At 41.4% G+C, this 17,822-nt stretch overlaps 1 protein-coding gene across 1 annotated transcript in view; it reads left to right on the top strand.

The window, feature by feature from the left end:
- Positions 1-17,822, top strand: part of c19h8orf34 (chromosome 19 C8orf34 homolog) — a 65,419-nt gene that overhangs the window by 26,820 nt on the left and 20,777 nt on the right. Inside the window, exon 8 of the mRNA XM_030397728.1 lies at positions 11,936-12,071. Coding sequence (XP_030253588.1) covers positions 11,936-12,071 — 136 coding nt within the window. The remainder of the gene's footprint in view (positions 1-11,935; positions 12,072-17,822) is intronic.

The raw sequence follows: 17,822 nt of genomic DNA, 5'->3' as shown, positions 1-17,822 counted from the left end.
TGACTCCTCTGTTTTCCTTTATATGAGCACATCACAGTCCCAGGACAATAGTATATAATGTTGAAAGATACAGCCATAAAGTGGACTGTTGATGATCTGTGATGGCCCTCTTTAATCACAGCTCTGAATTCCAGCAACATTCTCCCAGTGGCTTTTACACGATGGTCCGTGGCAGTAATTCAAAGGAAAAAATGTAGCAAGATCATTTCTGATCCTCTGTCGAGGCCGAGCCCTGCTGCTCTCCACAGGGACTACTACCGCTGCTGTGTTGACTGTCACTGTGAGTGGCCTGCCTCACCACCGTAGAGTTGATTAAAGTAATGCTAACATGCAGCATGTGGTGGCCTAGCGGACTTTGAAAAATGAATGACCCTCAGATTTCTGTGCCTCTTCTAGAAAAAGAATTTTAGCTCAGATTTTGGGGCTGTGACGAAATGCATGCCAGAGATGACTGATGAAACTTGGCAGGAATGGTGATCCTGTGATAGTGTATTGATCCCTGAAGGAGGTATTTATCTTTTCCTTGCTGCTTTCTACATCAAGGTTAAAACATATGGTGAGCTGCTCAGCATCACTCCTGGAGCTGGTAGGGATTCAATGACTTGCTCAAGGACTCTCACCAGCCGGGGTGGAGTGAATCAGTGGAAGTAGAGATTTTTCTCTAAAATATATGACATAGCAAAAGCTGAATGTACTGTAGCTGCAGTTTGTACAGTTATCTTAGGAAATATTTTCACAGATAACTTAATTTCCAAAGAATGATGTAACGATGTCTCTATCCACCTCCATTTTTAGCAGTCTGATCTTTTACTTTCGGTTTACCAAAGCTTGAATAGTTAATTGATAACATGCTTACCAAGCTATTTGCATTGTGTGCATTGCTTCATGGGAAGATATTGAATCTTATGGCCTCTCGCATTCAGCAGTTCACTACAGCACCAGAGGTTGTCGGCTATCTTTTAAAGCATTTGCATAGGATGACATCTAGTGTCTGCCGCGTGCTATTACATCGTGTGTGTGTTTGTGTGACATCTCTTAAGAGGAGGTCATTAGGTGTCTTATGTTTTATTGTTCTTTTTACTCTTTTAATGGTCTTATATTTTAATTTTTTTTTACTAGTGAATCACTGTGTGACCCTGCACTTCAAAAAGTGCTTATATTATATGAATTTAACTAACTTTAGTGGTGTCTCAGTTAAAAGTAATCTAGCAAGTATGATTAGACAGGGCGTGGCTCGACACACAGTGGAGTAGACGCACTGTTGGATAGCTCTGCAAATTATCGAATCAACAGTTTGTTTTTTTTTACTTTCCTACCTAAATTCTTTACGCTAGAGAAAAACTTCACTGAAAGAAACAACATTAACTTCAGTTTGAATTGAGAAAAGTTTGGCGAGCGAGCTTTGTCCATAAATCTGCTAACTTGTCAAACCAAATCCAAAAGCTTCTGTTAGATGTCACAAAACCAGTATTATGAGACAGAGCAGTAAGATAAAGCTCTAGGACTCAGCGCTGTGAAGCCTTCAGCAAAGTCTGTAACCATCAAACATACTTTTAACTGTCACATTCAATCACAGACACATTTATTTTCATACACCCATACATACCTCATCTTCTTGAATACAGTGTTTTGTTGGTATATTGCAGTCTTGATCATAAATACTCATCCGTAAGGAACATAAGTTAACTCCAGGAGCAAATGAGGAGTGTCTTTGTGTAGCTGTGTCATCAGTCAAGCAGAGCTCTGTTCATCACACCAGCTAATTGGCTACAATTCTCCTTGTTGTGTTGATTGCTGCAGGGGAACAGACAAAGCCACACCACCCAAATTAAAGCAATTACATTTATGAGAAACGAGTAGGTCCCATAGTGTGGATGTGATCAGTCATTCTTGTGTGTTCAAACCCCCAGAGGACAAAGAGAAGACAGTTCAGAGCTACATTGAACACTAAACATGTTGCTGTGTATCCACTGGGAGGCAGGAAAGTAGCACCATTTTATCCTACTGTGTATCAACTCACGACTTCTGTGAGAGAGTAAGATGCGTGATAAAAGCAGGCTCAGGAGATGCAAAGAAAGTTAGCAACTAATCTCCATTTCCATACTGAGCAGGAAGGTTTTTAGGACTGGATGTCTTTCTGCCAGCACCTGGATAAGAAGCTTATGAGAAAATAATAAGATCTTCCTGGAAGGGCTTACAGTACTGCTAGCCAGAGTTGTCTAGAATGAATACAATTATAAAACCAAAGACAGGGCTTAAGGTTGATTTGTTTTGTTCATGTTGTTCCAAAAGGAGAAAGTAAAATCAGCTTAGAGTCTCATTGATTCTCTTTAGCTGCTCTCAGGGATGGCACTATGTTTTCCCAGTTGTTTTCATTAGTCCTGCGCTTGTTATTTGCCACAGTCCAAACCATACTGAAAATGAATATGACTCACATGTTCTTGTTAAAGCCATGGAAAATGTCAGCTAAAATGTCTAGCTTTCCCTGGGCGGCGAGACCACAGCTTTATACCGATCTGAAATAAGAAACAAGCCGAGTTCAATGTGTGGGGAGAAACACCCTGTTTCTGGCCTTGCAGTGTTATTTTATGGTAAGTTAATGAGACGAGTTAGCCAGTTCCTCACTGTTAAGTTACTCTGCTCGTCATCCTTGGTGGAAGTATTCCATTTCAGAGACTCTGAATTCTCCAAACCTATTTTTCCTATTTATTTTTTGACAGTGCTTGTTGTATATTGTCCTCTGAAGAAACATAAACTCAGGCTTCCTCGAGGTGTGATGGCGAGTCGGATCGTACTTTGGATGTCATCTTACTCTGCTTTGACTCTTCACTCTACCTTACGGACATGTTGCTCAGTCAAAAATTGTTCAGACCCACTGAGCTTTATTTTAAATTCAAGCTTTGATTCCAAAGTATCCGAAGATAACATGAATATATGATGCATCGGGCTGGATTATAAGAAATGTACAGAAGAGTCGTACTCTCATTGCATTAGAGTAACAAAGCTTCTCTCAGTGTGAAACCTTCAGACATCAGACCCCCCTGTATGAGTCCACGGATCCTTTTTAGGTATGTTGGCCCACTCTGGCACGATTCCTGTAACAGGAGAGGCGGATGTGAGAATAGCTTTACCCACTCTTGCTGGTTCACAGTGACAGTGAGTATTTGATGGGGACAGGATGAGGGCATGATAAATCTATGTCTGATCTTTGATACGCAGAATTAAAGCAGTGTCTGGTGGATGAGTTACAGAGCCCGTGTGTGGCTCTTTTGTTTGAGGACGTTATGTCTCCCACGATCAAGCAGAGCACATGGTGTGATTCAATAGCATAGTTGTTTTTTTTGGGTTGACACAAACGTCACAGTCTTTGCCACCCTGAAATTCAAGTGAAAGATGTTCATCTGCTTCATGTAAACCCCCTTACCTCTGAGGGTGATGAAGGTGTTGGCCTTTCAACTCAGGCCTTAATTTACTTAACCCTACTGAATGACTTTCCGTGGTGAAAGAGCAAAGCCGCTGTTATTAACTTTATAACAGAAAGGAATGACATATCTGTGGCAAATATGAAGAAAGCCTCATTAAAATTGTTGCTATATGTTTGGCATTTTTTTGTGAGAAAGATCTAACAGGAATGATGTGGGTATGAGTTGTTTTAAAAGTGAAAGCACATCATTGTTAATAGAGTTTGTAACAAGTGAAGTCCTGCATAGAAATGTGAAATAACATATATCAATTAATCAGAATTACCTATGTTATGATGTGTAAGCCCTTCAGTTAACAGCTCAACATCTAGAAGGAAATTTGATCATATACATACTAACAGTAATGATATTCCCATTGGCCCTAGTTGTAATTTGTGTTTAGTGATGATTAGCAATTGATGGCATGCCAAACTAAGATGATGAACATGGTAACTCAGCATGGTAACCCATCAGCATGTTAGCAGCATAAATGCGAGGATGTTAGCATTCTTCTATTATGGCTGTAGATGATCATGTGTAAATGGTAACCCTTTTGTGAAACTCTCCCGAGATTTGGAACACAGTCGTTCTTCATACTATTTCACCCAACATCGAAAGTCCACCTGGAGAGAAGATGGTGGTGATTGAATATTTTTTTCATTATTATTTTCAGTTTTCAGTCTGCGTTTGGTTTGTTTAGGCCACAAAAACACATCGTGGCTGGGTTAAGATGATAAGTCAACGTTAAAGGGCAAAATTACATCTTTTCCTTGCGTTTCCTGGGGTTTTACTGTTGGTGCCACAACATTAGCAACATGACTACCACTAGCAGCCTGGTCTCTGTCCAAAGCAAAAACAAAACTTTAGAATCCCAATTTGACCTAGAGACCCTGATCTCAGAGCTGTTCATTTGATAAGGTGGAGGGTTTTGTCGCTGACTGATCTAGTAGAAAGAATGCTGGTTTTCAACCATCTCGAGTCCAGCTGGTAAGTTGGAACACACATTAGCGGAGAAACAGACTTTGACACCACACAGGAGCTCTAACTTTTGGTTCTACAAGGGATACAAACAGTGGCTTTCTGAGGACCACCTTCTCCTGTCAGCGGTATATCTAACATTGGTGCGCTGAGTTGAGCTTTGCTGTGCTAGATCAAGAGCGTATGTGCAAAAGTTTACCTAGACACAACCACTGTGGACCCTACGTTGAATCTGGCAAAGTCGAGCTTATTTTACATTCTTATATTGGTTTAAACAACGCACTGTATTTTGGAAGCCCATCATGTTTTATATGCTAATTCATAATCAGCATAGTTACTGGTAACGCTGTCAAACCAACGTATTGGAAAAAACAAATAGTAAGTGAAGTACAAGTACAGTGCTGTTCTTGATTAAACGCTCTTAGTTATTTTCCACCACTGTTGAGAGCATTGTGGGTATCATTCACCTCTGTGTGGTAATGTGACCAGTAATATGTGCACATCCCTGCTTGTGTCTAAATGGACTAAGAGCTCTCTCCTTGTCCCCCTGCCTTAGGCCAACATTCACTGCCAGAGTTGGCAGATGAGGCACACTCTTCCTGACGCCAGCACACATACAGACCGTTCCTATCACCCCCATTTGCCCCCTGCATCCTCGCCCAAACAACCGAAGACACAACAGTTGCCCTGGAGATAATGTAAACCAACAACAACACAGCAGTGTCATCACAGTACATTGAAAGGAGGAGATGGAGGAGAACATGTATGTCAGTGGTGTGAGCTGTTTTCGGCACTAAATCTTTCACTTGAAGTGCAGGCTTGAGAGGGCTGGGTTCACCTCTGAGGGTTTCGCCGGCCTGATGGTGAAAAGAATGTCCCCCCCAGTAAAAGTCTAACTGCGCCCAATTTGACGCCTGTAAAAGTCTCCTGGGTGCAGATGGATACGCTAATCGAGAGGCAAATTGCTGCTGTATTACGGTGGTATTACTGGAAGCAATTATCAATAGGTAAGTAGACCGCTGTGATCAAACCATAAATCCTGCAGTAGTCATTACGCCAAGCACGGCGTAATACCATCCAGCGTACATATATCTGTCTGTGTGTGTGTGTGTGTGTGTGTGTGTGTGTGTGCGCCTTAGATGGACTGAGCAGATTATCTGAATGGAAGGCAGCTGAATGGACAGTGATGGTGTATTGTGGCTGCTGTAGTCAAGACACGAGCAGAAGATGGAAGATAGACACACGAGGTTGATAAGAGGACTCCCGTGAATAGAAGCATTGTGTTACTTTATCTGAAAGAGTAGGACGTAATATGAAGTTACATCACTGCTCCTTTGGCTGCTGTTTACTGCAAGATTACAATTTAAGAGACAAATAGAAAAGTGAGTTACAGACTTGATGTCATTATGTATAATTGCTGTGTAATCAGGAGATGCAGAGCTGTGCACTGCTGTATCTATGTGTTTATCACAAACAAACAGGGTAACATTGATCTCCTGAACGAACTGCAGACATTAAAAGTCAGAGGAGAGAAACGTTCCTATTACATCAACTCATTATCCCATCACTCATGTTAACTTATGTTTGTTTTGTTAAAATTGCTCTTCTGCCACCAAAGTCTCTCTAGACTCTTCTTGTACAGGCACATTTCCATTTGATGGATTACTTAATTCTTTTATAAGGCATTAAAAACCAGCATTTTGAACTGTAGATGGCAGACTTGATCCTGCCCGACAGCTCCTTTACTGCCTAAAAATACCTTTTTTAAAAGGGCACTATGCTGTTTAAAGAAGAAAGTTAAGCACAGAATTTCAATTTTTACAATATTAATGAGGTTATAATAAAAACTTAAATATTTATCTTTTACATAATTGAGTAAACAAGCTGTTCTCAGAGGAAAACAAGGTCCCCTGACTGCTGTTAAAAGCTAGAAAGATGGCAGGGTCCGCTACATATAAACAAAGTTCAACAGTTTAAAATCATTTTGTGCTTTTGTTTAATCAGTTTATTCGGTCTTTAAAAATGAAGAGAATTAATTTATTTGTCTTTACTCTGACTAAAATGTTTCCCCCACAACTACATAGTGCAGCTTTTTAAAGCTCAAAATATTTTTTTGCAACTATTCCAAGTATCAGTAGACCAGGCTCTGCTGTGTCTACACTCACGTCCTAATCTCTGCAATATTTGCGGTTAGAAAGTGAGTTAAAAGGAGGTTTGCACCAAAGTCTGTGATAAGACTTTCCACAGACCTCAGAGCTGTGATGTTTCCCTGCTCATGTGTGTCCCCATCTGATTCTGATCAAAGTTTTATTTTTTTTTTTTTTTTACTGCTGCACTCAGTTGTAGGGTGCTTGGAGCCTAACAGGCATATTTTTAGGCCAGGAGGGGAGGAGGGGTGCCATCGAGTGCCGAGACATAATTATGAAACGTAAGTTGGAATATTGTTTTTATTACAAAGCCAAACAAATGCGTCTCTGCCGCGACTCACATCAAAGATGTCTCCGTGTCGACTAACCGCCGAGTGGAGGCTTTGGTGCTCGGGGCTTAATGAAAAGCAAATGCTAGTTGTATGTGTGAGGGCAACAAAAGTGTGAGGTCTGCAAGTGTCACTGTAAGTGTTGGGTTGAGTATGTGTGTGTGCGCATACGTGTGTTTTTTTTTTTCCCTCTCTATCTACTACGTTGCTCACACATGTGGGTCTCTGTGTGTGAGTGCAGCAAGGCGTCTATCACATACAGGCTATTAATTAGAGCCTAATGTTATGTGGCGAGACGTCGTCACTGCTCTTGAAAGAACGGAAAATTCAATCATTTCACTGTGAGACATGAGACACAATAACTCACGGCGCTTGTTGAAATGTCTCAGATTTGGTGCGGAGGATGATGAAGTGTGTGCGTGCGTGTCTCCCCACTTCACGTGTGGGGTAACGCGCCTGATGATTCCACCTCATACATCTGTCAACACATCATCCGGGAAGGCGTATATTAAGTTTTTAGTGAAGCCAGTGCGCTAATTATATCTTCAGCTCTGTTTTGAGCCGAATGAAGAGCAGCACAGAGCCAGTCAGCCCGTCGCTATCTAAACAACATTAAATTACATGGAAACTTGGAGAGGGGTGCGCACAAACACTTTATCTGCTCCTTTTCTGGCTTTACTGTGACTGAGTCGATTGCGGCACGGAATTTCTCATCGCTCAGGCCCTTTTGTTGGGATTGCATCGCTCGAATAGTTTCCATCCTCTCCCCTCCCACCTACCCCCCAGTTCAGACCCATTTTATTTTATCTGCCATGTCTCATCGTTAGACAGGGGGAGCACGCATGGCTGCCCCGGTGCCCGGTGAGTGGAAATGTGACGAGCTGACAAACGGGCGAGTGTGGACAGACGTTTGTTGTGTCTAGACAGAGGTCTGGGAGGCTGTCATGGTCTCAGGGTAAACTTGTCTCACGGGAGACGCACTGTAAACTTATCATGGTGGTATTGTGTGGGAGGCATGCTGGGAGCTATTGTGAACCTGGAGAGTATGCACTCAGTCATGTGAGTTTGACAAAGTGGACACGGAGAAGAAAAAGACACTTAGACACAAGAAATCTTCTTTGTGGGCGGAGATTTGTGAATTCGCACATGAAATGACAACATGGTGTACATTTTTTCAAAAGTCTTCATTGGACAATAGTTGATACGACTACGTTTTAAATATTTCAGTTTTGCTGATATTTTCCAACTAATTTTGGCTGATTGACGAAGTCCAGGATGATATTCTTGCCACTGTTATTGTGATGATGTAGAAATGCAACCCTTGTCAAATTGTCAACATTCAGTGGACAGAACAGAAACCTACTTGTGCGTAATTAAAGGCTCCACTTTTTGCCAGAAACATTGGGGCCAAATATCTCTTTCTTATTGTCTGAGACAAAAAAACTCACATGACTAACAAACAGTCCCTGCAGTCAAATGCATTCACCAGGCTACAGTGTGAACATGTGACCACAGTAGTCATGTGCATGTAAAAGCAGTCATTTACAACACTAAAACCCAAACCCCAACCCAGGAGACGTATATTCATCACTTTAGCACTCCATACAGGCGCTCCTCAGAGACCATGTGGTGTCGACACACAGATCCGTCTCCTCTCCCACCCCAGTAGAAAGTTGACTCAGCCTCATGGATGGTTGTCATGGCCGAGGTTCAGACTGCTGTTGCACAGATGAAGGGCTGCGACCGCTCTTAAAGCCCGTGCTTGGAGAGGATCTAAATTTAGAAAAATAAATGTTTGTACCCAACATTTATCCAAGCGTAGTCGGAAAGTACTTCTTGCTAACAGTACCATACCTGCAACTTGGCCAGTGAGCAGCAACAAGTAGTATTTCAGGACTCTCTCATAACCTTTTTCATCATCTATGTCCATAAACAAACATACACTTACAAAAGATGAACTGGACTGATCAGGGGTTACACTTCACCTTCCGTTTGCACCTGTGACTGTTGATACTATCAGGAAATATCTCTTTTCAATTGTCTGGCCAAAGGAGGAACTGATGCAAGCGTGGAACAAGTTGCTATTGAGCAAAATATCTTGACTCTTTGTCAGTGTTTCAGCTTCCTACATTTCATTGAGACACAGTCTGATCTGTTTTCTGTATGGGATGCACTCCAGATAAAATCCTTTGTTTACCTCAGTGACCTTTTGAAATTGGCTTTCGGAGGCCTTCCTCTCCATTATTGTGTCAGTTTTATCTTGACAGAAGGAAACAAAGTGGTAGAAGAGGTGACAAGCAGCTGTGTACACTGAGGTCATGTTCTCTCTCTTGGGGTCAGAGCCTCTCGCTGTTATTCTTTTGGTACTTCATGAAAGCTGCAGTCTCACAAGCAAACGTTTCCAAGTGTCAAGTCATGATTTGTATCACAGGCTATGACCCAAAGAAAATCTGGCATGCCACATTAGTCAGTCGCCAAAAGAAGGGAATATGGTCAGGAGTAGAAGAAGTGGGAATGGATGAAGAGAAAAGAGGGAAAGGTGAAGGCCTGAAGTCGAGCAGTTCCCACGACCGGCAAAGTCGCTGGTGGCTCTCTGTGTCCCCACCCCCTCCAATGCATACCGTGATGAATGGGACATTTAATATTGCACTGCTTAAGGGTATTACTGGAATGTATCTGTCCTCGTCAAACCACTAAAACAACAGTTGTTCTCAGAGAACCTTGGATGCAATGAGACCGAAATGTCAAAACCAAGAAACATTTTGTCTTTATTAAGGGACTGTTGTAGTTTTGGAGAGAACATTCTAACTCAGAATTGTAATATTTACAATATTAATGAGGTAATAATACAAACTAAGAAATATTAATTTTTTCCATAACCGAATAAACATGCTTTTCTCAGAAGAAAAAAGGGTCCAGAACACTGTTTTAAGCTAGAAAGGTGGCAGTCCACTACATACAGTTTGAATAAACAAACTGACCTTAAAGGACAACACAACTTCAGCCATGAAGACAAAGAGAGCTTGAGTGCTAAATGCTAACTTTAGCATACTAACATTCTGATGTGCTGCTGGTTTGATGTTTTCCTTGTTCACCATCCTAAATTCCCTCCTTGTCAATGGTCTGTACCAAATGCCATGACAAGTAGTTGTTCAGACATCTAATTCAAAGCAGAAAATGTCGACCTCATGGAGCCATTAGAGAAAAAGATCAGGATCACTGAAATAGGATTCATCCTCTTGAAACACACACTATAATGACTAAAAACACAGTACAAATAGTGTTAAATTCAGACTGCTTATCAATTTATTCTTATATTTTTTTCTTGTGCAGTGTGGTTTGTGAAAAAATCCAAACTGAGAATCAATTAACACAAGACTTTGCTCGAATACTCAGGTCAGTATAGAGAGACAAATTAGTGGATTAGACAGAAGCACTGACTGTCTCGTCAGACTTGAGCGCCTGACACCCAGAGGAGACGGTTGAGAATTTTTGGCTCTGCGCCACGCTGATGGATGGAGGGAGAGAATTCTCATGAGCAAATGTCATCTAATCTAATCCAGGTGATTAGTCATGCATTCTCCTTTTCAAGGTGTGAGGCCCATTTTTTTCCCCCTCAAACTAGGGGCCAGGTAACGTGATCTCTAAGTGAAAAGTATCAATGTTGGTTTCAGATGACTCGACGCACGCATTCACAGAGAGGGGCATGGACTGTCTGCAGTGTATTGTATGCACAAGAGCAGAAACGATGACAATAAGAGACAAGGATACACTGTATGTCCTGAAGGCGACCCCCCCTCACTGGCTAAACTCCGAAATTCTTTTGGTCTGATGGGAAGAACAGGACAAATATTATTATGGTGACCGGTCAAAATGTTCAGTATGATTCAACATGTGTTTGACAAGCTTGACCAACACGTTTAACCGAGCAAGAGTCCAGACACGACTTGCTGTTCATTCTCATAACACGGAAAGTACTGCAGTTCGTTTTATCTCTTGAGGATGCGCTCAAAACCAAAATGGTCTGGCCAATTCAGACTCTCCCTTTTGATCCTCCGTTATACTTAACAAACCATTACAATTCTGCACTTCGCTACACAAAACATTGACTTCATATTAATCTACTTCACTTGTGTTCGTTCATAAATCTCTCTATTGGCCCTGATTTATGCTATCGCACTGGCCAAGTGTCTATTAAAGAAACCTGTGTTGTGATCTTTGTCCTGATCATGAACATTTAGTACTCTACCACGATAAGTCGATGATCCTGTTTAGTCTTGTATCACATTCAAACTTAAAATTCTTCCATGTGGAAAGCATTTTATCATGTAGGAAACAGCTGTAGGCAGAAAAAAAATTGTTTATTTAACAGAAAGAAGTAAAAAAAACGTGGACCTCTGCACCTGTTATCTGTGTGTTTTAAGTGGGTGTCAGCGTATGCTCACATTGTGGCTGCAGAGGCACAAGCAGACAGAGTGAGAGGGTAAGACGAACAATGCTGGCGTGTCTGATACATATGGACTTCTTTAGAGACTACGTGAAAGGCTCTATGTGTGTGTGCTCTCTGGGACACAGGGAGAGATCAGACGAAAACCAAACTTTTCCAGTTCTCCGTCTCCCTCTCAACCCTTATTTCTCCTCTTCGCCTTCATTGTTCTTTGTCCCCTTCCTCCTCACTTTGTTAACGTACGCTTCCTGTTTCTGCGCCGCGTTCATAATGCGACGCTGTCATCGCGTCTTCCACATCACTCCCCCGTAACAAAGAGCTGAAGATGAAAACTTTTTTTTTTGTCCTTCTGTGTGTGTTTTTGTGCGTGTGAGGGAGCACAGCAGCATGACTGGGCTGAGGATGTTTGTTTACTGTGATGTGCTTACTTGCTCCTCTTGGCCCTAAGCACACTGTCATCACCGGGCATTGTATTGACAAAAGGCAGGCCAAAGTATGATTAATGACTGTCCTGTCTCTCTCTTGTTTTCTCTCCCTCTTTTCTCCGTTTCCTTCTCCTTTCCTCGCCCTCAGAGGACCTGGATGACCTGAGGATGGAGGGTGTGACCGGCTTGGCTCCATCCGGCAGTAAATTCAGCCAGGGACGCAGCTCCTATCAGCCTGAACCGCAGGCCAAGGTCACACTCAACATCTGCTCGAGGTGTGCCAGGTAAATGTGTTCGCCTCCTCTTATCTGTTGCCATAGCAGAGTTTGTATCATTACTCTACTGTCCTTTAGAGTCTGTGTCTTCTTACGGGGCTTTAAGGGAATAGTTTGACATTTTGGGGAATTATCTTGGCTTTAGCAACCTAATGTGCCAGACAGAAACACCTAGGAAGTGTTGGGAGAAAGGCAGACGAGTGCTACCAAAAGTCTACTGGTGATTCTACTGGTGAATCACTCATCTTTTCCTTCAGTGACATTCTTTGCTCCTTTTTCAATGAAATAAACCCTTCAGTTCAGTAACAGATGCTATAGTAGTTATGCTAACATCCACTTACTGTTGTTCCATCACAGTTTGAGTCGTAACTAATTCTTTTAGTATTTTGATAGTATTTCTTCTTTAAATTAACTTATATTGTTTCTAAAAATAAAACATGTGTTGGCTCCTTCAAGTACCACTAAAGGGAGCATACACACAGTTTGAGAATAGTGACTCTGAGACTTTTGGTTATATGAATTCAATCATACTTTTTAACTACAGTAAAATTGCAGGAACTACTGCAATCCATTACTTTCTTTCCATCATCCAAATGCATTCTTATCCCAGGTCATGACTCCTCCTTGTGCCCTACCCTGCTCTCCCCCACCCACTCTTTCTGCATCTGTATCAGTTGGCATATCTCAACATCCCGAACAGAGAATAATATCATGTTCGAAGAGCATTCCGGTATTGCCTGTTTTCCCAAATCAGCCCGTGCACTGATAATCGTCTCCATTATCACCCTTTCTCTCTTTATCACTGTTTTTCTCTTCAGACACATTTCCTGTTCCCCCTGATCCACAGCATCAGTCTTGCGCTCAGATTTCTGAGTGTTGGGTGTGATACCACAGGCAGGTGTGGGCAGGACTCTTCCTTGATGCCAGCCGAAGATAAACTGGTATCTGCTGGATGAGACGCCAGGCACACATCTGCCTGCACGGCCTACCCTGTTAGGGGTCTGGAATTTGTTTGTTTCCTACTCTTCTTTCATTCACAGTGCTTATCGGTTCCACTCCACGCACATGCTGTGGGATGTAGTCAGTGGTTGTGCAGGAGGGTGAATGCCATCAGTGGGTTTTCCGTTGGCTTTTTATCGACTGGATGTTTTGAAGCAAATAGTTTATACCTTCAGCTTATCGTTGCATCCCAGGTTCAGATCAGCGGCCGAGCAAAGCAGCATCTGTATCTGGAGATGTTTTTTTTGGCTCATTCGCTGAGTTTTTTTCATGACTGAAATGTCAGACATCTGTTCTCCTTCTCTGTCCTCCTTTTTTCTTCTGCTTCGGTCCAAATTCTTGTTGCGTCCTTTATAACTTGACCACAAAATCCTTCCCAAGTTCTACTGGCGAAGGAGTAGTGGTCGTTCAAAGTCATTTTTGGTGAGTGTAAGGGCCATAAACAGATCACTAAGCTGGAAAAGTGTTGCACGCATGGCATGCCATAAGTGCTATTCTGGAGACACGTAATTCTGAAATCAGGAGTTCATGCATGCACGCACACTGATATTCATGAATCCACACATAAAACATGTGCGTGCATGCCTTTGCACGCATACACAGACTTCCTCTGTGAAGAGAAGACAGTGGAGACAGAGGTCAGTGAGTCAGTGAGCAGTTTAGTGTGGGGTAATCCTAACAGAGACTTAATGCTGTGTGCTTCAGCACTCTGTCTTGATGGGATTGCCAGAAACACCATTCAAACACGTCTCAATATGGGGCCAACCTTTAAACGGACCCCTTAGAACACTAACATATGTTGCAAATTTACTGCCCCTATGTTTAACACCTGCAGACAATACTACTGTACAGATGTGACCTTGTGCTCAGGGTGAAGGTTTGAATTTATTCTTTTACAATTAGTTAAGCATACATTTAAGGCCTGACAATATTGTGTGGATTCTTTCTGATAGTAGAGGGTAATTTTCTCCGGTATGGAACTGCGAACACTGACCCAAGCAGGACAGACATTCCTCACATACCCATCACCCCTCAGGCTCCATTTCTCTGCATGTGAGCTCTGATGGGTCAGTGAGCTCAAAAGCATGTACAGTGTTTTTGCTACCACTCGTTGTCGGTCAAACAAGACTGAGCCACTTGGCTTTACCATGTACCACCCAAAGCCAAGGAGAGGTGACGCTTACTTTCACACCCACAGCGTGAAGGCGACAACTCGATTCCTCCCCAGCGAGCATTTATTAATTTCCAGCAGTGCTCCTGTATGTTTTCCACCTGTAATAGTGCTGAAGGTGTAAATTAATTACTGGAGGCTTAAATCACACAAAAGTAAATCTAACCCCTAACACCTTTTTTAAGGAGACATTATATTTGAAATGCAATATGTAAGAGTGTTAAAGTTAGACTTAAAACATAAAAAAAACTAAAATGATCAACAGAATTTGAAGAAATAACAGCATTAGCCTGACGTCAAAGACGTCTATATTGTGTAGTGGAGACATCTCAAGTTAGCATGCTAACGGCTAGCCTTGGCCTGTCCAATAAAAATAGTTTGATAGAATAGCTCAGGCCTCTGAAGGTCGGCGCTACTCATGTCTGGTAGGTCCCCTAGCTGCACGGCTAACTGAGCTACACAGCTAATGGCAGCTACAGGCAGCAGGTAACTCATCGGAGTATGAAAACTACAGATGGCCGATTCTTATATATTGTAATTTAATTTTATGTCTTCTATGACAACTCACTATTCAATTCATCAAATGAGTTGTCAAATAAATAGGAGATGTAAAGACCAGGTTAGAAATATAGATAATAATATAGATATTTACTTTAAATCACTGGTCAAATACATTTTCATTTTTCACAATAACAGCCTTGCAGAGCTTGGGTATTCCAGTTGTCAATTTATTGAAGTAATCTGAAGGAATTTCCCTCCATGATACATGGATATGATCTGGCTTGTCTTTGCTATTCTGCCTACAAAGCCAGTGTCCTTCTCTGTAGAAGATGAGTGTTTTGCATTTCATTTCATGAAATGGTTGAGTCTGATGTACTTGTGCTTTTGCTTAGTTGTGCACAAGGGGCTCCCGTTTCTCTTTCTATTCTCTTTTCTATTCTTTTCTTTCAAATGAGGAGTATGCCACTGTATGAGACCTTGTAGTTCCTTAAAAGTCTCAGAACAAGAATAGACTGTTGAGTTTCAGCGGAAAGTTCTTTTTTTTTCTGGCTATTTTGAGACTATAATCAAACCCACAAATGCCGATGCTTTAGATACTCAACTAGCCTAAGGAGGCTAGTTTTATTGCTTCTTTGATCAGCACAACAGTTTTCAGCTGTGCTAACAGAATTGCACAAGTGTTTTTTAATGATTAATTAGCCCTTTAACACAACAAACTTGGATTAGCAAACACAATTTGGCAGTGGACCACAGGCGTGATGGTTGCTAAAGATAGTCCTCTATAGCTCTGTGTAGATGTTTCATTAATCAGCCCAAATAGTCATTAACTACATTAATAATGTCTGCACTGTATTTCTGATCAGCTTAATCTTATTTTAATTAATTCTTCTGATATAAGGACATTTCTAAGTGTATATTTTACATTGACTTTGAACACTGTGAAATAAGACAAATACTTGTTTTATAAATTTATGCCAGATAATATGTATGTACTGTACTTGTAAATATGTACTATAGTGTTTTAATTACATAATTAAGTTTACATTTGTGACAACTAAGCCTTGTTTGGTAGTATCACCTCTGCTTTTGAACTCACTGACCCCAAACAAAAAAATGTTCCCAGCATTTAGACACCTCCCAGAATCACTGTCCCTTTCCTTTTCTTCAGTGCACACAAGCAAACAGTGCAGTCAGCCTGTGTGGCTCCTAACTAGCAGTGGCAGGTCAGGAAACACACTGCTTCCTCTGGCTCTCTACTGGTCGGTTGAAGTGCAAAGTGCCGTGTGGCCTGTGTGTTGTGGGCATGTCTCTGTCTCTCAGGCTATAGCTGTGGTCACACCAGCATTACATCCACCTCCTTCATGCACCCGATCAGCTCTTTTAACAGCTGTGCACTCCTGCCACAAAGCCTTCTGGGTGCAAACACATCCCAGATCTTGGGCACAGTCTGAAGGAGTTGGCGATGCAGTCCAAGGAAACGGATAGATCTCCAAAAACCTAATTTGTAGTTCTCATTAAATTAATTGTTTTCATATCAGGAATGTACTGAGGGTATGATCGTCAGGACTTGTGGCTAGAGACGGCTTTTATTCAGAGAATGTGAAGGCCTTGTGATAGTCATCTTGGGCATTCTTTAATGGTCTTTATAAGACCATTAAAGAGAGGGGAAGACAAGGAGAAGGAAGTATAAAGGAAGGAAAGAAATAGAATACACTTTAAAAAGCTGTGTTCTGCTTTTACCCTCATTGTAGAGGTAAACCAAAAGGCTCTGTGGCTGTGAAGGAATGCAGCCGTGCCATAAAAGCGCATGGATTGCTTTCATTTGTTTTCAGCTAATGGTCGCGCCGATGACATGGAAATGGCATGCAGCTAAAGCAATAGGAGCTAAAGCAGTGTGCAGTAACAGTTCATTTGTAGTATGGTTTACACTTTTTAAAAACATGTGGAGGAAAAAATTTACTTGTGTTTGATTCCACACTGATGTTGAAGTGTGTGACTTAGAAGAATGTGTGCAGTGTTAAAGCCATGTGTAACATGTTTATCCTCCCACTGAAAAGGCATTTAAATCGCATGTTTTTCCTTCAACAATGTTGGAGGAAATATTCATATCCTATTTATTTTGACAATGCAGTGAAATTATGGAAATATACTCACTATACTTTCTACCAATATGTAGAAATTGGCATTTTGTGTGATTTATGAGAATTTTCTGTCTTTCTTTTTTTTAAGCATTTTTTTGGCCTTTTGGCTTTATTGATAGGACAGCTGATGACTTGGACAGGAAACAGGATTAGAGAGAGGGGGAATGACATGCAGCAAAGGGACCCGCGCCGGGAGTCGAACCCGGGACCGCTGCAGCGAGGACAAAGCCTCTGTACATGGGACGCCTGCTCTACCCACTGAGCTAAACAGCACCACAATTTATGACAATTTATGAGCGCACTTCCACTGTCGCAAATACAAATCCCAGCTCTGTAACAGTTTGTCAGGTGTAATGTACATGCTAACTACAAACAAAACTCATTACGGCTTCACAATGTTATGTGTGGAAAACTTTGTATGCTGAAGTAAGCATGCATATAACGCTGTGATCCTGCCCTCTCACTGAAGTTACACAGTGAAGAAACAAGTGACCGGGGGCAGAGTGGCTGAGACAGAGACACCATTCACTCTATAACAAGACACTGAACCTTCAAAATTATATTGAAGCTGTTATTTTGAGGTAAAAAAGTTACATAATATTGTTTTAAAGTATCGAAGTCAAAGCAATGGAAACCAGGAAAACCAGCAGATCTTCACAAATGAGAAGCTAGAAAGATTAATTGATGATTAAATGATTTAAGTGATTGAAATGGATACATTTTCTGTCAGTCTAATAACTAATTAATCAGCTGATTGTTTCAGCTGTACTTTGATAGACTCTTGGTCAACTTAATTTAGAACAAAACATCATATTTTACAAACTTTACAAACATTTTGTGCATTAAATTCTTAGCTTGAAAGATGTGAAACTTTTAAACTTTGTTTTTAGAAAACTGTGAACACAAACAATGTTCTCAATGCTCGTGTTCATGTGTAGAGACCCTGGT

This window comes from Sparus aurata, chromosome 19, assembly GCF_900880675.1.
Source record: "Sparus aurata chromosome 19, fSpaAur1.1, whole genome shotgun sequence".
NCBI lineage: Eukaryota > Metazoa > Chordata > Actinopteri > Spariformes > Sparidae > Sparus > Sparus aurata.
This window is presented reverse-complemented; position numbering and strand designations above follow the sequence as displayed.